The sequence below is a fragment of the Melanerpes formicivorus genome, unplaced genomic scaffold, assembly GCF_026170545.1.
Source record: "Melanerpes formicivorus ecotype bairdi unplaced genomic scaffold, bMelFor1.0.p_v2 SCAF_1868, whole genome shotgun sequence".
NCBI classification, from domain to species: Eukaryota; Metazoa; Chordata; class Aves; order Piciformes; family Picidae; genus Melanerpes; species Melanerpes formicivorus.
Genome location: NW_027144220.1, coordinates 1 through 22,680, shown reverse-complemented (window position 1 = coordinate 22,680; position 22,680 = coordinate 1). Strand labels below are relative to the sequence as shown.

At 60.1% G+C, this 22,680-nt stretch overlaps 1 protein-coding gene across 1 annotated transcript; it reads right to left on the bottom strand.

Annotated features, from left to right (window-relative positions):
* Positions 1-1,559: 1,559 nt before the first annotated feature.
* LOC137461355 (mucin-17-like) lies at positions 1,560-9,206 on the bottom strand. The gene is made up of 10 exons (XM_068171114.1): positions 8,045-9,206; positions 7,824-7,931; positions 7,250-7,377; positions 6,187-6,245; positions 5,898-6,046; positions 5,753-5,815; positions 4,556-4,718; positions 3,677-3,832; positions 2,262-2,532; positions 1,560-2,076 (listed from the first exon to the last, which is right to left on the bottom strand). The coding sequence occupies exons 1-10, from the start codon at positions 9,171-9,173 to the stop codon at positions 2,038-2,040; spliced, it is 2,265 nt and encodes a 754-aa protein (XP_068027215.1). The 5' UTR covers positions 9,174-9,206; the 3' UTR covers positions 1,560-2,037.
* Positions 9,207-22,680: the final 13,474 nt, after the last annotated feature.

Genomic DNA, 22,680 nt, shown 5'->3' with positions numbered 1-22,680 from the left:
TGTGGCTTTCCTGACCAGGTCTCTTGCTGCCTGGGCAGCTTCCTTATCTCCCCCCTGTTCTAGCTGTCCTGCCCTCCACTGCCTGGAGAGCTTCCTTTGGAGTGACAGTGTGTCCAGCAGCTCCTTGCTCACCCAGGCAGGTCTCCTAGCAGTCTTTCCTGCTTGTCTCTTTGTTGGTATACAGAGCTCCTGGGCACAGAGGAGGTGGTCCTTGAATACTGTGCTCTTTAACATCTCCATTGATGATCTGGAGGAGGGCCTTGAGTCCACCAGCAGTACATTAGCAGATGACAGCAAGCTGGGGGCAGGAGTTGATCTGCTGGAGGGTAGAGAGGCTCTGCAGAGGGACCTCGACAGGCTGGGCAGATGGGCAGAGGCCAAGGGCAGGAGATTGAACACATCCAAGTGCCAGGTGCTGCACATTGGCCACAGCAACCCCAGGCAGTGCTACAGGCTGGGGGCAGAGTGGCTGAGAGCTGCCAAACAGAGAAGGACCTGGGGGTGCTGGTTGATGGTAGGCTGAACATGAGCCAACAACGTGCCCAGGCAGCCAGGAGGGCCAAGGGCATCCTGGCCTGCATCAGGAACAGTGTGGCCAGCAGGAGCAGGGAGCTCATCCTGCCCTGTGCTCAGCACTGCTCAGGCCACACCTTGAGTCCTGTGTCCAGCTCTGGGCCCCTCAGGTCAGGAAAGAGGTTGAGCTGCTGGAAGGTGTCCAGAGAAGGGCAACAAAGCTGGGGAGGGGTCTGGAGCACAGCCCTGTGAGGAGAGGCTGAGGGAGCTGGGGTTGCTTAGCCTGGAGAAGAGGAGGCTCAGAGGAGACCTTCTTGCTCTCTACAACTCCCTGAAGGGAGGCTGTAGCCAGGTGGGGGTTGGGCTCTTCTCCCAGGCAGCCAGCACCAGAACAAGAGGACACAGTCTGAGGCTGTGCCAGGGGAGGCTCAGGCTGGAGGTGAGGAAGAAATTCTTCAGAGAAAGAGAGATTGGCCCTGGGGATGTGCTGCCCAGGGAGGTGGTGGAGTCCCCAGCCCTGGAGGTGTTTAGGAGGAGACTGGATGAGGTGCTTGGTGCCATGGTTGAGTTGATCAGATGGTGCTGGGGGAGAGGTTGGACTGGGTGATCTTTGAGCTCTCTTCCAACCTGGTCTGGTCTGGTCTATTCTATTCTATTCTATTCTATTCTATTCTATTCTATTCTATTCTATTCTATTCTATTCTATTCTATTCTATTCTCACCTGGAGAGGGTTCTCAGAGGGTTGGAGCTCAGGGGGTTGGTGATGGAGATGTGGTTGAAGAACTACCCAGTCCCTCCCACTCCCCTCCCCCTCCCTCCCCAGTCCCTCCCAGTCCCCCCCCCAGTCCCTCCCAGTCACCCCCCCAGTCCCTCCCAGTCCCTCCTACTCCCCTCCCAGTCACTCCCACTACCCTCCAGTCCCTTCCAGTCCCCTCCCAGCCCCCTCCCAGCCCCTGCCCCAGTCCCCCCCAGTCCCTCCCAGTCCCTTGGGGCTGTTGCTTTCCAGTCCAACCAGTAAACAACAAATAATTTATTAAGGGAAACTGGGAAGAGGCTGAGCTGGGAGGGTCCCTAACTGGGAGAGGCTCTAACTGGAGCTGCTGGGCTGGGGTTGGGACCTCCTCAGGTCTCAGCAGGCAAATAAATAAAGGACTTGGGGTTGGGGTTGGCTTGGGGCTGGGTTGAGGACCTCCAAGCATCTCCTCCAGCCTTGGGCACGGCCTGCGTGCCACGGCCTGGCCACACCAGCGGCTCCTGGGCCTCCTCTGCTGCGAGGAGACCTCTTGGGTTGAGGTTGGGTTGAGGTTGAGCTGAGGTTGAGCTGAGTTGAGGTTGAGGTTGAGTTGAAGTTGAGTTGAGGTTGAGCTGAGGTTGAGTTAAGGTTGAGATTGAGCTGACGTTGAGTTTGGTCTTCCCTTGAGGGAGAAGAACCTTTGGGTTGAGGTTGACTTGAGGTTAGCTTGAGGCTGCAGATGTCTCCTGGAGGTTCCCTCTGTGGCCCCCAGGATGTCCCTGCTGGAGGCTCAGTGCCTGGTTGCCAGCTGTGGCCTGGAGGTCCTCATCTGGGATGGGAGAAGGAGGAGAAGGGAGAAGGTGAGAGGGGCTTGGAGGTCTCCCAGGAGTTCAGATGGTGCAGGTGGCACCTCCCGGGGTTCAGATGGTGCAGGTGACACCTCCCAGGGGTTCAGATGGTGCTGGTGGCACCTCCCAGGGGTTCAGGATGCCCCAGGAGGAGGCAGGACCTCACCTGGGTGGAGATGTCCACCAGCTCCAAGGAAGGGGAGAAGGTCCTCTGCCCCCCCCCACCCCCAGGCTGGTGCTGGGAGGTGGTGGTTGGAGGCCCCACAGGTCTTCTCCAGGAGCTGGTTGGGGTGCTGGGGGCAGCAGGAGGTCGGTGGCCACCTAGGGGGGGGCTGGTGGTGGCCTGGTTGCTGTAGAGGAAGCCCCAAGGGGAGGTCCAGGTCTGGGGGACAAAGTCCTCCTCATACCAGCGGTCATCAGCCAGCAGCTGGGAGGCTCTGCGGGGGAGAGGGAGGAGAGGACAACACAGGAGGGGTCAGGGGTGGGGAGGAGAATGTGAGGAGATGGTGGAGGGATGGGGGAAGAGATGGGGAGGAGATCCCCCAGGAGGTCTCCCCCAGGTGATCCTCCAGGAGGTGCCCCCAGGATGTTCCTCCCCAGATGGTCTCCCCAGGGTGCTCCTCCCCAGGTGATACCCAAGGTGGTCCCTCCAGGTGGTCCCTCCCAGGACACCCCCCAGGTGGTCTCCCCAGGACATTCCTCCCCAGGACATCCCCCAGGTGGTCTCCCCAGGGCATTCCTCCCCCCAGGACATTCCCCAGGTGGCCTCCCCAGAGTGTTCCTCCCCAGGACATTCCCCAGGTGGTCTCCCCAAGACATTCCTCCCCAGGACATCCCCCAGGTGGTCTCCCCAGGGCATTCCTCCCCCCAGGACATTCCCCAGGTGGCCTCCCCAGAGTGTTCCTCCCCAGGACATTCCCCAGGTGGTCTCCCCAAGACATTCCTCCCCAGGACATCCCCCAGGTGGTCTCCCCAAGACATTCCTCCCCAGGACATCCCCCAGGTGGTCTCCCCAGGGCATTCCTCCCCCCAGGACATTCCCCAGGTGGCCTCCCCAGAGTGTTCCTCCCCAGGACATTCCCCAGGTGGCCTCCCCAGAGTGTTCCTCCCCAGGACATCCCCCAGGTGGTCTCCCCAGAGTGTTCCTCCCCAGGACACCCCCCAGGTGGTCTCCCCAGCACGTTCCTCCCCAGGACACCCCTCAGGTGGTCCCCCCAGGTCATTCCTTCCTAGGACACCCCCCAGGTGGTCTCCCCAGGATGTTCCTCCCCAGGACATCCCCCAGGTGATCTCCCCAGGACATTCCCCCCCAGGACATCCCCCAGGTGGTCTCCCCAGGACATTCCCCCCCAGGACATCCCCCAGGTGGTCTCCCCAGGACATTCCCCCCCAGGACATTCCCCAGGTGGTCTCACCAGGATGTTCCTCCCCAGGACACCCCCCAGGTGGTCCCCCCAGGTCATTCCTTCCTAGGACATCCCCCAGGTGGTCTCCCCCAGGATGTTCCTCCCCAGGAGATCCTCCAGGAGGTCCCCCCCAAGGTGGTCTCCCCAAGGTGGTCTCCCCCTGGGTTCTGTTTACCTGTTCCTCCTGCAGCGGTCCCTGGCCAGCAGCAGGGCGAGGAGCAGGGAGGTGAGGAGGAAGATGGTGGCCACCAGCCCCAGCCCCACGGCCACCTTGCTGATGGGGCCTGAGCAGTGCTCCCCTGAGTACCAGTAGAGGTTCTCCTCCCAGCAGCTGCGGACAGGAGGCGGCCAAGGTCACCCTCCCAACCCTCTCCCCACAGCCTCCTCCTCCCAACCCTCTCCCCACAGCCTCCTCCTCCCAACCCTCTCCCCACAGCCTCCTCCTCCTCCCAACCCTCTCCCCACAGCCTCCTCCTCCTCCCAACCCTCTCCCCACAGCCTCCTCCTCCCAACCCTCTCCCCACAGCCTCCTCCTCCTCCCAACCCTCTCCCCACAGCCTCCTCCTCCCAACCCTCTCTCCACAGCCTCCTCCTCCTCCCAACCCTCTCTCCACAACCTCCTTCTCCTCCCAACCTTCTCTCCACAGCCTCCTCCTCCTCCCAACCCTCTCCCCACAGCCTCCTCCTCCTCCCAACCCTCTCCCCACAGCCTTCTCCTCCTCCCAACCCTCCCCTCCCAACCTTCTCCTCCTCACAACCCTCTCCTCCCAACCTCCTCCTCCCAACCCTCTCCCCACAGCCTTTTCCTCCTCCCAACCCTCTCCCCAGAACCCTCATCTCCTCCCAACCCTCTCCCCACAACCCTCTCCTCCTCCCAGCCTCCTCCTCTCAACCTTCTCCTCCCAACCCTCTCCCCACAACCCTCTCTTCCTCCCAGCCTCCTCCTCCCAACCCTCTCCTCCCAACCCCATGCCCATGGAGCCCTCCAGCAGCCCAGGCCAGGCTGGTGCTGATGTCCCCCAGGTGTCCCCCAGGTGTCCCCAGGGTTACTCACAAGCACTGAGGACCATCCCTGGTGACACGGCACTGGCCACGGTTGCAGTCCAGGGTGGTGTTGAGGTTGGGGGTGCAGGAGGTGGCACATTGGATGAGGCCCTCGATGGCCAGGGCGAAGTAGAAGTCCCTGTAGGGCAGGGGGACCCGCTGCTGGCACACCACTGAGGGGGGAGAAGGTGGTGGTCAAGGAGGTGGTCAAGGAGGTGGTCAAGGATGGAGAAAATGGTCAAGAAGGTGGTCAAGGAGCTGGTCAAGGATGGAGATGGTGGACAAGGAGGTGGTGGGGTGGAGAAGGTGGTCAAGGATGGAGAAGGTGGTCAAGGATGGAGAAAGTGGTCAAGGAGGTGCTAGGGGTGGGGATGGTGGTTAAGGAGGTAGTCAAGGATAGAGGAGGTGGTTGAGGAGTGGTTAAGGAGGTGGTCAAGGAGGTGGTGGGATGGAGAAGATGTTCAAGGAGGTGGTCAAAGAGGTGGTGGGGTGAGGATGGTAGTCATGGAGGTGGTCATGGAGGTGGTGGGGTGGGGATGGTGGTCAAGGATGGAGAAGGTGGTCAAGGAGGTGGTGGGGTGGAGATGGTGGTCAAGGAGGTGGTCAAGGAGGTAGTGGGGTGGAGAAGGTGGTCAAGGATGGAGAAAGTGGTCAAGGAGGTGGTGGGGTGGGGATGGTGGTCAAGGAGGTGGTCAAGGATAGAGGAGGTGATAAGGAGGTGGTCAAGGAGGTGGTGGTATGGAGAAGATGTTCAAGGAGGTGGTCAAAGAGGTGGTGGGGTGAGGATGGTGGTCATGGAGGTGGTCAAGGAGGTGGTATGGTGGAGAAGGTGGACAAGGAGGTGGTCAAGGATGGAGAAAGTGGTAGGAGGTGGTCATGGAGGTGGTGGGACGGAGAAGGTGGTCAAGGAGGTGGTGGGGTGAGGATGGTGGTCAAGGATGGAGAATGTGGTTAAGGAGGTAGTCAAGGAGGTGGAGGGGTAGAGAAGAGGGTCAAGGAAGGGGTGGAGTGGTCAAGGAGGTGATCAAGGATGGAGAACGTGGCCAAGGATGGAGATGGTGGTCAAGGAGGTGGTCATGGAGGTGGTCAAGGAGGTGGTGGGGTGGAGAAGGTGGACAAGGAGGTGGTCATGGAGGTGGTCAAGAAGGTGCTAGGGGTGGCCTGGGGGTCCCCTGGGGGCGGCCAGGAGGGTTCCTGAGGTGCTCACCATCGAAGGAGCTGCTGGTGGTGGCGTTGATGGCCCTGGGAGTCTCCTTGAGGCAGAGGACAGCTGTGGGGGGTGAGAGGGAGAAGCCATCAGAGATCCCACCCAGAAGGACCTCTGGAGGTGGTGGTGGTGGAAGGTCACCTACAGGTGTTGTAGACACAGAAGCCCTGGGTCTGCAGGGTCAGGTTCAAGGCCTCCACCAGCTCCACCTTGATCTCCTCCAGCTCCGCCGTGATGTTCGCCTCCTCTGCTATGGTGAAGAGGACCTCATGGTCCACCACCAGGCTGCCATGCCTTGGAGAAGGGACCAAAGGAGGACCTCAGCCCAAAACCCAAGCAGCAGAAGACCTCAAGGTCCACCAAGAGGCTACCAGGCCTCTGGGGAGGGGACCAAGGAGGCCCTCAACCCAAGCCCACCAACAGAAGACCTTCACCTGAGGCTGATGATCTTCACCCCTTGGTAGTTGGGGATCTTGCCATAGATCTCCTTGATCTGCAGAGCCAAAAGGTGATCATGAAGCTACCCCAGGAGAGGACAACCTGGCCCTGGGCCCCAGGGCCTCCTCTCCTTCTGCTGGCCAGGAAGGGGTGGAGGAACCTCCCAACCTTCTCCCCCAACCTTCTCCTCCCAACCTTCTCCTCCCAACCTTCTCCCCCCAACCTTCTCCCCCAACCTTCTCCCCCAACCTTCTCCTCCCAACCTTCTCCTCCCAACCTTCTCCTCCCAACTTTCTCCCCCAACCTTCTTCCCCCAACCTTCTCCCCCAACCTTCTCCCCCCAACCTTCTCCTCCCAACCTTCTCCTCCCAACCTTCTCCCCCCAACCTTCTCCCCCTCCCAACCTTCTCCCCCTCCCAACCTTCTCCCCCTCCCAACCTTCTCCCCCTCCCAACCTTCTCCCCCTCCCAACCTTCTCCCCCTCCCAACCTTCTCCTCCTCCCAACCTTCTCCTCCCAACCTTCTCCTCCCAACCTTCTCCTCCCAACCTTCTCCCCCAAACCTTCTCCTCCCAACCTTCTCCCCCCAACCTTCTCCCCCCAACCTTCTCCCCCCAACCTTCTCCCCCTCCCAACCTTCTCCCCCTCCCAACCTTCTCCCCCTCCCAACCTTCTCCCCCTCCCAACCTTCTCCCCCTCCCAACCTTCTCCTCCTCCCAACCTTCTCCTCCCAACCTTCTCCTCCCAACCTTCTCCTCCCAACCTTCTCCTCCCAACCTTCTCCTCCCAACCTTCTCCCCCAAACCTTCTCCCCCCAACCTTCTCCCCCCAACCTTCTCCTCCTCCCAACCTTCTCCTCCCCCCCACCTTCTTCTCCCCCCCACCTTCTTCTCCCCCCCACCTTCTTCTCCCCCCCACCTTCTTCTCCCCCCAACCTTCTCCTCCTCCCAACCTTCTCCTCCTCCCAACCTTCTTCTCCTCCCAACCTTCTTCTCCCCTCAACCTTCTTCTCCTCCCACCATGAGATGCTGGAGGCATCTCCCAACCTTCTCCTGCTCACCTCCCTCTGGAAGTGTTCCTCAAAGCTCAGGAAGGCCTTTGAGCTCTGGTCCTGGAGCTCCTCAGTCAGGTTGAAGTTGGTCAGGGTCACCTCCAGCTCCATGATGGCCACCAGCATCCCTGAGGAAGCTGGAGGACAACAGGGGTGGTCAGGACCTCCAGGGAGGCCAAGACCTGGGGCTGTGATGGCCAAGAGAGGTCAGAACCTCCAAGGAGGTCAAGATAAGGACATGTGGCAGCCCAAGGTGGTCCAGAGTTGGGTTCAGGTGGCAAAGGGAGGTCAGAACCTCCTTGGAAGTCAAGAGCTGGGGCTGTGGTGGTGAAGGGAGGTCAGAACCTCCAAGGAGGTCGAGATATGGACATGTGGTGGCCCAAGGTGGTCCAGAGTTGGGTTCAGGTGGCCAAGGGAGGTCAGAACCTCCTTGGAGGTCAAGACCTGGGGTTGTGGTGGCCAGGGGAGGTCAGCAGCTGCTTGGAGGTCAAGAGCTGGGGCTGTGGTGGCCAGGGGAGGTCAGGAGCTGCAAGGAGGCCATGCTGGGGAGGCCCCAGAGGAGGTCCCTGGGGGAGGCACTCACGGATGGTGGTGGTGATGGTGCTGGCGGAGTACTGGCAGCGGTCCCCATAGAAGAGCTTGGTGCAGAGGCAGCTGGAGCCCACGAGGGTGCCTCCATTCAGGCACTCAACTGCAGGGCACCAAGGCAGGAGGTCAGCCAGGGCCACCAGGAGGCCGCCGCCGAGAGCCGCAGGCTGCCCAGGGGGGAGGGGGCTGCCGGGAGACGCCCAGGCAAGGACTCACCTGCAGGAAGGACTGGAGGAGGGGGTGGGCTGCTGGGGGTGGTGACCTCCATGGTGGTGGTGGAGGCTGTGGAGGTGACCTCCATGGTGGTGGTGGAGGCTGTGGAGGCTGTGGAGGCTGTGGAAACCTCATCCAAGGAGGTGTTGGAAGGTATGGAGGTGACCTCCATGGAGGCTGTGGAGGATGTGGAGGCCTCAGCTAAGGTGCTGGAAGGAATGGAGGTGACCTCCATGGAGGCTGTGGAGGATGTGGAGGCCTCATCTAAGGTGCTGGAAGGAATGGAGGTGACCTCCATGGAGGTTGTGGAGGATGTGGAGGCCTCATCTGTCGTGCTGGTGACCTCTGTGGAGGGGCCTGGAGCTTTGCTGGTGACCTCCATGGAGCTGGTTGGAGCTGTGAAGGTCTCCTCTGTGGAGATGGTGAAAGGTATGGAGGTGACCTCTGGAGAGGTGGGGGAGGCTGGGAAGTTCTCCTCTGTGGAGATGGTTGGAGCTGTAGAGGTCTCCTCCATGGAGGTGGAAGGTATGGAGGTGACCTCCATGGAGCTGGTGGAGGCTATGAAAGTCTCCTCTGTGGAGCTAGAAGGACCTGTGGAGGTGACCTCCATGGTATTGGTGACCTCTGGAGAGGTGGTGGAGGCTGAGAAGGTCTCCTCTGTGGAGCTGGTTGGAGCTGTGGAGGTCTCCTCCATGGAGCTGGTGGAAGGCATGGAAGTGACCTCAATGGTGTTGGTGACCTCTGTGGAGGAGCCTGGAGCTGTGCTGGTGACCTCCATGGAGCTGGTTGGAGCTGTGGAGGTCTCATCCATGGAGGTGGATGGTATGGAGGTGACTTCCATGGAGCTGGTGGAGGCTGTGGAGGCCTCATCCAAGGTGCTGGAAGGTATGGAGGTGACCTCTGTGGTGATGCCTGGAGCTGTGGAGGTCTCCTCCATGAAGCTGGTGGAAGACATGGTGGTGACCTCCATGGTGGTGGTGGAGGCTGGGAAGGTCTCCTCTGTGAAGGTGCTGGGAGGTGTGGAGGTCTCATCCAAGGAGGTGCTGGAAGTTATGGAGGTGACCTCCACGGAGCTGGTGGAGGCTGTGGAGGCCTCATCCAAGGTGCTGGATGGTATGGAGGTGACCTCCATGGTGCTGGTGGCCTCTGTGGAGATGCTGGAGGCTGTGAAGATCTCCTCCACAGTGCTGGTGACCTCCATGGAGCTGGTTGGAGATGTGGAGATCTCCTCCATGGAGGTGCTGGGAGCTGTGGGGGTGACCTCCATGGTGGTGGTGGAGGCTGGGAAGGTCTCCTCTGTGAAGGTGCTGGGAGCAGTGGAAGTCTCATCCAAGGAGGTGCTGGAAGGTATGGAGGTGACCTCCATGGAGCTGGTGGAGGCTGTGGAGGCCTCATCCAAGGTGCTGGAAGGTATGGAGGTGACCTCTGTGGTGATGCCTGGAGCTGTGGAGGTCTCCTCCATGAAGCTGGTGGAAGACATGGTGGTGACCTCCATGGTGGTGGTGGAGGCTGGGAAGGTCTCCTCTGTGAAGGTGCTGGGAGCTGTGGAGGTCTCATCCAAGGAGGTGCTGGAAGTTATGGAGGTGACCTCCATGGTGCTGGTGGCCTCTGTGGAGATGATGGAGGCTGTGAAGATCTCCTCCACAGTGCTGGTGACCTCCATGGAGCTGGTTGGAGATGTGGAGATCTCCTCCATGGAGGTGCTGGGAGCTGTGGGGGTGACCTCCGTGGTGCTGGTGGAGGCTGGGAAGGTCTCCTCTGTGAAGGTGCTGGGAGCTGTGGAAGCCTCATCCAAGGTGGTGGAAGGTATGGTGGTGACCTCCATGGAGCTGGTGGAAGGTATGGAGGTGACCTCCATGGTGGTGGTGGAGGCTGTGGAGGCCTCATCCATGGTGGTGGAAGGTACGGAAGTGACCTCCATGGTGGTGGTGACCTCTGTGGACATGGTGGAGGCTGTGGAGGTCTCCTCTGTGAAGGTGCTGGGAGCTGTGGAGGTCTCATCCAAGGAGGTGCTGGAAGGTATGGAGGTGACCTCCATGGAGCTGGTGGAGGCTGTGGAGGCCTCATCCAAGGTGCTGGAAGGTATGGAGGTGACCTCTGTGGGGCTGGTTGGAGCTGTGGAGGTCTCCTCCATGAAGTTGGTGGAAGACATGGTGGTGACCTCCATGGTGGTGGTGGAGGCTGGGAAGGTCTCCTCTGTGAAGGTGCTGGGAGGTGTGGAGGTCTCATCCAAGAAGGTGCTGGATGGTATGGAGGTGACCTCCATGGAGGCTGTGGAGGCCTCATCCATGGTGGTGGAAGGTGTGGAGGTGACCTCCATGGTGGTGGTGACCTCTGTGTACATGGTGGAGGCTGGGTAGGTCTCCTCTGTGAAGGTGCTGGGAGCAGTGGAGGTCTCATCCAAGGAGGTGCTGGAAGGTATGGAGGTGACCTCCATGGAGCTGGTGGAGGCTGAGAAGGTTTCCTCTGTGAAGGTGCTGGGAGCTGTGGAAGTCTCATCCAAGGAGGTGGAAGGTATGGTGGTGACCTCCATGGAGCTGGTGGAAGGTATGGAGGTGACCTCCATGGTGGTGGTGACCTCTGTGGACATGGTGGAGGCTGGGAAGGTCTCCTCTGTGAAGGTGCTGGGAGCTGTGGAGGTCTCATACAAGGTGGTGGAAGGTATGGTGGTGACCTCCATGGAGCTGGCGGAGGCTGTGGAGGCCTCATCCAAGGTGCTGGATGGTATGGAGGTGACCTCTGTGGGGCTGGTTGGAGCTGTGGAGGTCTCCACCATGAAGCTGGTGGAAGACATGGTGGTGACCTCCATGGTGGTGGTGGAGGCTGGGAAGGTCTCCTCTGAGAAGGTGCTGGGAGCTGTGGAGGTCTCATCCAAGGAGGTGCTGGAAGGTATGGAGGTGACCTCCATGGAGTTGGTGGCCTCTGTGGAGATGCTGGAGGCTGTGAAGATCTCCTCCACAGTGCTGGTGACCTCCATGGAGCTGGTTGGAGATGTGGAGATCTCCTCCATGAAGGTGCTGGGAGCTGTGGGGGTGACCTCCATGGTGCTGGTGGAGGCTGAGGAGGTCTCCTCTGTGAAGGTGCTGGGAGATGTGGAGGTCTCGTCCAAGGAGGTGCTGGAAGGTATGGAGGTGACCTCCATGGAGCTGGTGGAAGGTATGGAGGTGACCTCCATGGTGCTGGTGACCTCTGTGGACATGGTGGAGGCTGGGAAGGTCTCTGTGAAGATGCTGGAAGCTGTGGAGGTCTCATCCAAGGAGGTGCTGGAAGGTATGGAGGTGACCTCTATGGAGCTGGTGGAGGCTGTGGAGGCCTCATCCAAGGTGCTGGAAGGTATGGAGGTGACCTCTGTGGTGATGCCTGGAGCTGTGGAGGTCTCCTCCATGAAGCTGGTGGAAGACATGGTGGTGACCTCCATGGTGGTGGTGGAGGCTGGGAAGGTCTCCTCTGTGAAGGTGCTGGGAGGTGTGGAAGCCTCATCCAAGGTGGTGGAAGGTATGGAGGTGACCTCCATGGAGCTGGTGGAAGGTATGGAGGTGACCTCCATGGTGCTGGTGACCTCTGTGGACATGGTGGAGGCTGGGAAGGTCTCCTCTGTGAAGGTGCTGGGAGCTGTGGAGGTCTCATCCAAAGAGGTGCTGGAAGGTATGGAGGTGACCTCCATGGAGCTGGTGGAGGCTGTGGAGGCCTCATCCATGGTGGTGGAAGGTATGGAGGTGACCTCCATGGTGGTGGTGACCTCTGTGGACATGGTGGAGGCTGGGAAGGTCTCCTCTGTGAAGGTGCTGGGAGCTGTGGAGGTCTCATCCAAAGAGGTGCTGGAAGGTATGGAGGTGACCTCCATGGAGCTGGTGGAGGCTGTGGAGGCCTCATCCAAGGTGCTGGATGGTATGGAGGTGACCTCTGTGGGGCTGGTTGGAGCTGTGGAGGTCTCCTCCATGAAGCTAGTGGAAGACATGGTGGTGACCTCCATGGTGGTGGTGGAGGCTGGGAAGGTCTCCTCTGTGAAGGTGCTGGGAGCAGTGGAGGTCTCATCCAAGGAGGTGCTGGAAGGTATGGAGGTGACCTCCATGGAGCTGGTGGAGGCTGTGGAGTCCTCATCCATGGTGGTGGAAGGTATGGAAGTGACCTCCATGGTGGTGGTGACCTCTGTGGACATGGTGGAGGCTGTGGAGGTCTCCTCTGTGAAGGTGCTGGGAGCTGTGGAGGTCTCATCCAAGGAGGTGCTGGAAGGTATGGAGGTGACCTCCATGGAGCTGGTGGAGGCTGTGGAGGCCTCATCCAAGGTGCTGGATGGTATGGAGGTGACCTTCATGGTGTTGGTGACCTCTGTGGAGATGCTGGAGGCTGTGAAGGTCTCCTCCACAGTGCTGGTGACCTTTATGGAGCTGGTTGGAGATGTGGAGATCTCATCCATGGAGGTGATGGGAGCTGTGGGGGTGACCTCCATGGTGCTGGTGGAAGGTATGGAGGTGACCTCAGTGGAGCTGGTGGAAGGTATGGAGGTGACCTCCATGGTGGTGGTGACCTCTGTGCACATGGTGGAGGCTGTGGAGGTCTCCTCTGTGAAGGTACTGGGAGGTGTGGAGGTCTCATCCAAGGAGGTGCTGGAAGGTATGGAGGTGACCTCCATGGAGGCTGTGGAGGCCTCATCCATGGTGGTGGAAGGTATGGAGGTGACCTCCATGGTGGTGGTGACCTCTGTGGGCATGGTGGAGGCTGGGAAGGTCTCCTCTGTGAAGGTGCTGGCAGCTGTGGAGGTCTCATCCAAGGAGGTGCTGGAAGGTATGGAGGTGACCTCCATGGAGCTGGTGGAGGCTGTGGAGGCCTCATCCATGGTGGTGGAAGGTATGGAAGTGACCTCCATGGTGGTGGTGACCTCTGTGGACATGGTGGAGGCTGTGGAGGCCTCATCCAAGGTGCTGGATGGTATGGAGGTGACCTCTGTGGGGCTGGTTGGAGCTGTGGAGGTCTCCTCCATGAAGCTGGTGGAAGACATGGGGGTGACCTCTGTGTACATGGTGGAGGCTGGGAAGGTCTCCTCTGTGAAGGTGCTGGGAGGTGTGGAGGTCTCATCCAAGGAGGTGCTGGAAGGTATGGAGGTGACCTCTATGGAGCTGGTGGAGGCTGAGAAGGTTTCCTCTGTGAAGGTCCTGGGAGCTGTGGAAGCCTCATCCAAGGAGGTGGAAGGTATGGAGGTGACCTCCATGGTGGTGGTGACCTCTGTGTACATGGTGGAGGCTGGGAAGGTCTCCTCTGTGAAGGTGCTGGGAGCTGTGGAGGTCTCATCCAAGGAGGTGCTGGAAGGTATGGAGGTGACCTCCATGGAGCTGGTGGAGGCTGAGAAGGTTTCCTCTGTGAAGGTGCTGGGAGCTGTGGAAGCCTCATCCAAGGAGGTGGAAGGTATGGTGGTGACCTCCATGGAGCTGGTGGAAGGTATGGAGGTGACCTCCATGGTGCTGGTGACCTCTGTGGAGCTGGTTGGAGCTGTGGAGGTCTCCTCCATGGAGCTGGTGGAAGACATGGTGGTGACCTCCATGGTGGTGGTGGAGGCTGGGAAGGTCTCCTCTGTGAAGGTGCTGGGAGGTGTGGAGGTCTCATACAAGGAGGTGCTGGAAGGTATGGAGGTGACCTCCATGGAGCTGGTGGAAGGTATGGAGGTGACCTCCATGGTGGTGGTGACCTCTGTGGACATGGTGGAGGCTGTGGAGGTCTCCTCTGTGAAGGTGCTGGGAGCTGTGGAGGTCTCATCCAAGGAGGTGCTGGAAGGTATAGAGGTGACCTCCATGGAGCTGGTGACGTCTGTGGACATGGTGGAGGCTGAGAAGGTTTCCTCTGTGAAGGTGCTGGGAGCTGTGGAGGTCCCATCCAGGGAGGTGCTGGAAGGCATGGAGGTGACCTCCATGGTGCTGGTGACCTCTGTGGAGCTGGTTGGAGCTGTGGAGGTCTCCTCCACAATGCTGGTGACCTCCATGGAACTGGTTGGAGCTGTGGATGTCTCATCCATGGAGGTGGTGGAAGGTATGGAGGTAACCTCCATGGAGCTGGTGACCTCTGTGGACATGGTGGAGGCTGGGAAGGTCTCCTCTGTGAAGGTGCTGGGAGCTGTGGAGGTCTCATCCAAGGAGGTGCTGGAAGGTATGGAGGTGACCTCTATGGAGCTGGTGGAGGCTGTGGAGGCCTCATCCAAGGTGCTGGATGGTATGGAGGTGGCCTCCATGGTGTTGGTGACCTCTGTGGAGATGCTGGAGGCTGTGAAGGTCTCCTCCACAATGCTGGTGACCTCCAAGGAGCTGGTTGGAGATGTGGAGATCTCCTCCATGGAGGTGCTGGGAGCTGTGGGGGTGACCTCCATGGTGCTGGTGGAGGCTGACAAGGTCTCCTCTGTGAAGGTGCTGGGAGCTGTGGAAGCCTCATCCAAGGAGGTGGAAGGTATGGAGGTGTCCTCCATGGAGCTGGTGGAGGCTGTGGAGGCCTCATCCATGGTGGTGGAAGGTATGGATTTGACCTCTGTGGAGCTGGTTGGAGCTGTGGAGGTCTCATCCATGGAGCTGGTGGAAGACATGGTGGTGACTTCCATGGTGGTGGTGGAGGCTGGGAAGGTCTCCTCTGTGAAGGTGCTTGGAGGTGTGGAGGTCTCATCCAAGAAGGTGCTGGAAGGTATGGAGGTGACCTCCGTGGAGCTGGTGACCTCCATGGTCTTGGTGACCTCTGTGGTGATGCCTGGAGCTGTGGAAGTCTCCTCCATGGAGCTGGTGGAAGGCATGGAAGTGACCTCCATGGTGTTAGTGACCTCTGTGGAGGGGCCTGGAGCTGTGCTGGTGACCTCCATGGAGCTGGTTGGAGCTGTGGAGGTCTCCTCCATGGAGCTGGTGGAAGGTACAGAGGTGACCTCCATGGTGTTGGTGACGTCTGTGGAGATGCTGGAGGCTGGGAAGGTCTCCTCTGTGAAGGTGCTGGGAGCTGTGGAGGTCTCATCCAAAGAGGTGCTGGAAGGTATGGAGGTGACCTCCATGGAGCTGGTGGAAGGTATGGAGGTGACCTCCATGGAGCTGGTGGAAGGTATGGTGGTGACCTCCATGGTGGTGGTGACCTCTGTGGACATGGTGGAGGCTGGGAAGGTCTCCTCTGTGAAGGTGCTGGGAGCTGTGGAGGTCTCATCCAAAGAGGTGCTGGAAGGTATGGAGGTGACCTCCATGGAGCTGGTGGAGGCTGTGGAGGCCTCATCCATGGTGGTGGAAGGTATGGAGGTGACCTCCATGGTGCTGGTGACCTCTGTGGACATGGTGGAGGCTGGGAAGGTCTCCTCTGTGAAGGTGCTGGGAGCTGTGGAGGTCTCATCCAAGGAGGTGCTGGAAGGTATGGAGGTTACCTCTGTGGAGCTGGTTGGAGCTGTGGAGGTCTCCTCCATGGAGCTGGTGGAAGGTATGGAGGTGACCTCTGGAGAGATGGTGGAGGCTGAGAAGGTCTCCTCCGTGGAGCTGGTGGAAGGCATGGAAGTGACCTCCATGGTGTTGGTGACCTCTGTGGAGGAGCCTGGAGCTGTGCTGGTGACCTCCATGGAGCTGGTTGGAGCTGTGGAGGTCTCCTCCATGGAGCTGGTGGAAGGTACAGAGCTGACCTCCATGGTGTTGGTGACCTCTGTGGTGATGCCTGGAGCTGTGGAGGTCTCCTCCGTGGAGCTGGTGGAAGGCATGGAAGTGACCTCCATGGTGTTGGTGACCTCTGTGGAGGAGCCTGGAGCTGAGGAGGTCTCATCCAAGGAGGTGGAAGGTATGAAGGTGACCTCCATGGTGGTGGTGACCTCTGTGGACATGGTGGAGGCTGAGAAGTTTCCCTCTGTGAAGGTGCTGGGAGCTGTGGAGAACTCATCCAAGGAGGTGCTGGAAGGTATGGAGGTGACCTCCATGGAGCTGGTGGAGGCTGTGGAGGTCTCATCCATGGTGGTGGAAGGTATGGAGGTGACCTCCATGGTGGTGGTGACCTCTGTGGAGCTGGTTGGAGCTGTGGAGGTCTCCTCCATGGAGCTGGTGGAAGGTACAGAGGTGACCTCCATGGTCTTGGTGACCTCTGTGGAGCTGGTAGGAGCTGTGGAAGTCTCCTCCATGGAGCTGGTGGAAGGTACAGAGGTGACCTCCATGGTGTTGGTGACCTCTGTGGAGAGGCCTGGAGCTGTGCTGGTAACCTCCATGGAGCTGGTTGGAGCTGTGGAGGTCTCATCCATGGAGGTGGTGGAAGGTATGGAGGTGACCTCCGTGGAGGCTGTGGAGGCCTCATCCATGGTGGTGGAAGGTATGGAGGTGACCTCCATGGTGGTGGTGACCTCTGTGGACATGGTGGAGGCTGAGAAGGTCTCCTCTGTGAAGGTGCTGGGAGCTGTGGAGGTCTCATCCAAGGAGGTGCTGGAAGGTATGGAGGTGACCTCCATGGAGCTGGTGGAGGCTGTGGAGGCCTCATCCAAGGTGCTGGATGGTATAGAGGTGACCTCCATGGTGCTGGTGACCTCTGTGGAGATGCTGGAGGCTGTGAAGGTCTCCTCCACAGTGCTGGTGACCTCCATGGAGCTGGTTGGAGATGTGGAGATCTCCTCCATGGAGGTGCTGGGAGCTGTGGGGGTGACCTCCATGGAGCTGGTGGAGGCTGTGGAGGCCTCATCCATGGTGGTGGAAGGTATGGAGGTGACCTCCATGGTGGTGGTGACCTCTGTGGAGCTGGTTGGAGCTGTGGAGGTCTCCTCCATGGAGCTGGTGGAAGGTACAGAGGAGACCTCCATGGTGTTGGTGACCTCTGTGGAGGAGCCTGGAGCTGTGCTGGTGACCTCCATGGAGCTGGTTGGAGCTGTGGAGGTCTCATCCATGGAGGTGGATGGTATGGAGGTGACCTCCATGGTGCTGGTGACCTCTGTGGAGCTGGTTGGAGCTGTGGAGGTCTCATCCATGGAGGTGGATGGTATGGAGGTGACCTCCATGCTGCTGGTGACCTCCATGGTGCTGGTGACCTCTGTGGAGCTGGTTGGAGCTGTGGAGGTCTCCTCCATGGAGCTGGTGGAAGGTACAGAGGTGACCTCCATGGTCTTGGTGACCTCTGTGGAGGGGCCTGGAGCTGTGCTGGTGACCTCCATGGAGCTGGTTGGAGCTGTGGAGGTCTCATCCATGGAGGTGGTGGAAGGTATGGAGGTGACCTCCATGGAGGCTGTGGAGGCCTCATCCATGGTGGTGGAAGATATGGAGGTGACCTCCATGGTGCTGGTGGAGGCTGTGGAGGCCTCATCCATGGTGGTGGAAGGTATGGAGGTGACCTCCATGGTGGTGGTGGAGGCTGTGGAGGCCTCATCCATGGTGGTGGAAGGTATGGAGGTGACCTCCATGGTGGTGGTGGACCTCTGTGGACATAGTGGAGGCTGAGAAGGTTCCCACTGTGAAGGTGCTGGGAGCTGTGGAGAACTCATCCAAGGAGGTGCTGGAAGGTATGGAGGTGACCTCCATGGTGCTGGTGACCTCCATGGTGCTGGTGACCTCTTTGGAGCTGGCTGGAGCTGTGGAGGTCTCCTCCATGGAGCTGGTGGAAGGTACAGAGGTGACCTCCATGGTCTTGGTGACCTCTGTGGAGGGGCCCTGGAGCTGTGGAGGTCTCCTCCATGGAGCTGGTGGAAGGTACAGAGGTGACCTCCATGGTCTTGGTGACCTCTGTGGAGGGGCCTGGAGCTGTGGAGGTCTCCTCCATGGAGCTGGTGGAAGGCATGGAAGTGACCTCCATGGTGTTGGTGACCTCTGTGGAGGAGCCTGGAGCTGTGCTGGTGACCTCCATGGAGCTGGTTGGAGCTGTGGAGGTCTCATCCATGGAGGTGGTGGAAGGTATGGAGGTGACCTCCATGGTGTTTGGTGACCTCTGTGGAGGGGCCTGGAGCTGTGCTGGTGACCTCCATGGAGCTGGTTGGAGCTGTGGAGGTCTCATCCATGGAGGTGGAAGGTATGGAGGTGACCTCCATGGTGGTGGTGACCTCTGTGTACATGGTGGAGGCTGAGAAGGTTCCCACTGTGAAGGTGCTGAGAGCTGTGGAGAACTCATCCAAGGAGGTGCTGGAAGGTATGGAGGTGACCTCCATGGAGCTGGTGGAGGCTGTGGAGGCCTCATCCAAGGACATGCTGGAAGGCATGGAGGTGACCTCTGTGGAGCTGGTTGGAGCTGTGGAGGTCCCCTCCATGGAGCTGGTGGAAGGTACAGAGGTGACCTCCATGGTGTTGGTGACCTCTGTGGAGATGCTGGAGGCTGGGAAGGTCTCCTCTGTGAAGGTGCTGGGAGCTGTGGAGGTCTCATCCAAGGAGGTACTGGAAGGTATGGAGGTGACCTCCATGGAGCTGGTGACCTCCATGGTCTTGGTGACCTCTGTGGTGATGCCTGGAGCTGTGGAGGTCTCCTCCATGGAGCTGGTGGAAGGTACAGAGGTGACCTCTGGAGAGATGGTGGAGGCTGAGAAGGTCTCCTCCGTGGATCTGGTGGAAGGCATGGAAGTGACCTCCATGGTGTTGGTGACCTCTGTGGAGGAGCCTGGAGCTGTGCTGGTGACCTCCATGGAGCTGGTTGGAGCTGTGGAGGTCTCATCCATGGAGGTGGAAGGTATGGAGGTGACCTCCATGGTGCTGGTGACCTCTGTGGAGCTGGTTGGAGCTGTGGAGGTCTCATCCATGGAGGTGGTGGAAGGTATGGAGGTGACCTCCATGGAGGCTGTGGAGGCCTCATCCATGGTGGTGGAAGATATGGAGGTGACCTCCATGGTGCTGGTGGAGGCTGTGGAGGCCTCATCCATGGTGGTGGAAGGTATGGAGGTGACCTCCATGGTGCTGGTGACCTCTGGAGAGGTGGTGGAGGCTGAGAAGTTCTCATTTGTGAAGGTGCTGGGAGTTGTGGAGGTCTCCAAGGAGGTGCTGGAAGGTATGGAGGTGACATCCCTGGTGCTGGTGGAGGCTCTGTGGAGGCCTCATCCAAGGTGCTGGAAGGTATGGAGGTGACCTCTGTGGGGCTGGTTGGAGCTGTGGAGGTCTCCTCCATGGAGCTGGGTGGAAGACATGGTGGTGACCTCCATGGTGCTGGTGGGGGCTGAGAAGGTCTCTCCCCCTGTGAAGGTGCTGGGAGCTGTGGAGGTCTCATCCAAAGAGATGCTGGAAGGCATGGAAGTGACCTCCATGGTGTTGGTGACGTCTGTGGAGGAGCCTGGAGCTGTGCTGGTGACCTCCATGGAGCTGGTTGGAGCTGTGGAGGGTCTCATCCATGGAGGTGGATGGTATGGAGGTGACCTCCATGCTGCTGGTGACCCATGCCTTGCTGGAGTGACCTCCATGCTGCTGGTGACCTCTGTGGAGCTGGTTGGAGCTGTGGAGGTCTCATCCATGGAGGTGGTGGAAGGTATGGAGGTGACCTCCATGGAGCTGGTGGAGGCTGTGGAGGTCTCATCCATGGTGGTGGAAGGTATTGGAGGTGACCTCCATGGTGGTGGTGACCTCTGTGGAGCTGGTTGGAGCTGTGGAGGTCTCCTCCATGGAGCTGGTGGAAGGTACAGAGGGTGACCTCCATGGTGTTGGGTGACCTCTGTGGAGGGGCCTGGAGCTGTGCTGGGTGACCTCCATGGAGCTGGTTGGAGCTGTGGAGGTCTCAGCCATGGAGGTGGTGGAAGGTATGGAGGTGACCTCCATGGTGGTGGTGGACCTCTGTGGACATGGTGGAGGCTGGGAAGGTTCCCACTGTGAAGGTGCTGGGAGCTGTGGAGAAACTCATCCAAGGAAGTGCTGGAAGGTATGGAGGTGACCCTCCATGGTGCTGGTGACCTCTGGAGAGGTGGTGGAGGCTGAGAAGGTCTCCCCTGTGAAGGTGCTGGGAGCTGTGGAGGTCTCATCCAAAGAGATGCTGGAAGGTATGGAGGTGATCTCCATGGTCTTGGTGACCTCTGTGGTGATGCCTGGAGCTGTGGAGGGTCTCCTCCATGGAGCTGGTGGAAGGGCATGGAAGTGACCTCCATGGAGGCTGTGGAGGCCTCATCCATGGTGGTGGAAGGTATGGAGGTGACCTCCATAGGTGGTGGTGACCTCTGTGGAGCTGGTTGGAGCTGTGGAGGTCTCATCCATGGAGGTGGTGGAAGGTATGGAGGTGACCTCCATGGAGGCTGTGGAGGGCCTCATCCATGGTGGTGGACAGGTATGGAGGTGACCTCCATGGTGGTGGTGACCTCTGTGGACCATGGTGGAGGCTGAGAAGGTTCCCACTGTGAAGGTGCTGGGAGCTGTGGGGAGAACTCATCCAAGGAGGTGCTGGAAGGTATGGAGGTGAGCCTCCATGGTGCTGGTGACCTCTGGAGAGGTGGTGGAGGCTGAGAAGGTCTCATTTGCGAAGGTGCTGGGAGCTGTGGAGCTCTCCAAGGAGGTGCTGGAAGGTATGGAGGTGACATCCCTGGTGCCTGGTGGAGGCTGTGGAGATGCTGGAGGCTGTGGAGATGCTGGAGGCTGTGGAGACGTTGGAGGCTGTGGAGATGCTGGAGGCTGTGGAGATGCTGGAGGTTGCGGAGTGCTCCTCCTTGGCCTCCTGCATGGCCTGCTCCATGGCCTCCTCCATGGTCCTCCTTGGAGCTGCCCTCCCATGGAGAAGACTCCTCTGGGGGAGGCTTTGGTGCTGGAGGTGCTGGGAGGTGCTGTGGAGGTCCCCAGAGAGTTGCTGGCCCTGGGGGAGGCCACTGGGGAGGCTCCAGGGCTGCTCCAAGGGCGTGGTGGAGGTCAGCAGCAGGACGGAGGCTGAATGGGAAGGCCCAGAGGTCAAAAGAGGCCCCAGCCTCCACCAGGACCTGCCCAGGAAGGACAGCAAGGACCTCCTCTTGCCTGCCCCTTCCCCACCCCTCCCATCCCCAATCCCCTATCCCCAAACCCCATCCCCAACCTCCCCTCCCCAGCTTCCATCCCCGAACCTCCTTCACAACCTCCTTCCAACCTCCTTTCCAAACCTCGCCTTTCCAACCTCCCCTTCCAACCTCCCTCCACAGCCTCCATCCCCAACCTCCATCCCCCAAACTTCCCCCCAACCTCCCCCCCAACTTCCTTCCACAACCTCCCTCCCCAACCTCCCTCGCCCAACCTCCTTCCCAACCTCCCTCCCCCAACGTCCCTCCCCAACCTCCCTCCCCAACCTCCCCCCAACCTCCCCCCAACCTCCCCCCAACTTCCTTCCCAACCTCCCTCCCCAACCTCCTCCCCAACCTCCTCCCCAACCTCCTCCCCAACCTCCTTACCCAAACCTCCATCCCCCAACCTCCTTTCCCCAACCACCCTTCCCCATCCTCCCTCCCCAACCTCCATCCCCAACCTCCTTTCCCCCAACCACCTTCCCCATCCTCCCTCCCCAACCTCCATCCCCAACCTCCTTTCCCCAACCACCTTCCCCATCCTCCCTCCGCCAACCTCCATCCCCCAACCTCCTTTCCCCAACCTCCTTCCCCATCCTCCTCCCCAACCTCCTTCCCCCAACCTCCTTCCCCAACCTCCTTCCCAACCTCCTTCCCCAACCTCCTTCCTCCCTCCCCGAACCTCCCTCCCCAACCTCCTTCCCCACCTCCCTCCCCAGCCTCCCTCCCCAACCTCCCTCCCCAACCTCCCTCCCCATCCTCCCTCCCCATCCTCCTTCCCCAACCTCCTCCCCCAGCCTCCCTTCCCAACCTCCTTCCCCATCCTCCCTCCACATCCTCCTTCCCCATCCTCCTTCCCCATCCTCCTTCCCCATCCTCCTTCCCTATCCTCCTTCCCCATCCTCCTTCCCCAACCTCCTTCCCCAACCTCCTCCCCAACCTCCCTCCCCAACCACCTTCCCCATCCTCCCTCCCCAACCTCCTTCCCCAACCTCCTTCCCCAACCTCCTTCCCCAACCTCCTTCCCCATCCTCCCTCCCCATCCTCCCTCCCCAACCTCCCTCCCCAACCTCCCTCCCCAACCTCCCTCCCCACCTCCCTCCCCAACCTCCCTCCCCAACCTCCCTCCCCAACCTCCATCCCCAACCTCCCTCCCCAACCTCCCTCCCCAACCTCCATCCCCAACCTCCATCCCCAACCTCCTCCCCAACCTCCTTCCCCAACCTCCATCCCCAACCTCCTCCCCAACCCTCCTCCCCAACCTCCTTCCCCAACCTCCTCCCCAACCTCCTTCCCCAACCTCCTCCCCAACCTCCTCCCCAACCTCCTTCCCCAATCTCCCTCCCCAACCTCCCTCCCCAGCCTCCCTCCCCAACCTCCATCCCCAACCTCCATCCCCAACCTCCTTCCCCAACCTCCTTCCCCAACCTCCTTCCCCAACCTCCTTACCTATCCTCCATTCCCAACCTCCTCCCCAACCTCCTCCCCAACCTCCTTCCCCAACCTCCATCCCCAACCTCCTCCCCAACCTCCTCCCCAACCTCCTTCCCCAACCTCCTCCCCAACCTCCTTCCCCAACCTCCTCCCCAACCTCCTTCCCCAACCTCCTTCCCCAATCTCCCTCCCCAACCTCCCTCCCCAGCCTCCCTCCCCAACCTCCATCCCCAACCTCCATCCCCAACCTCCATCCCCAACCTCCTTCCCCAACCTCCTTCCCCAACCTCCTTCCCCAACCTCCTTACCTATCCTCCATCCC

Coding starts and splice junctions, on each gene's coding strand:
- LOC137461355 (XM_068171114.1), bottom strand. CDS start 9,173: ATGGAGGTCACCTCCATACCATCCAGCACCTTGGATGAGGCCTCCACA. Junction 6,246..7,249: donor AGGAACACTTCCAGAGGGAG/GTGAGCAGGAGA, acceptor TTGGCTCTGCAG/ATCAAGGAGATCTATGGCAA. Junction 5,816..5,897: donor CTTCTGTGTCTACAACACCT/GTAGGTGACCTT, acceptor CACCCCCCACAG/CTGTCCTCTGCCTCAAGGAG.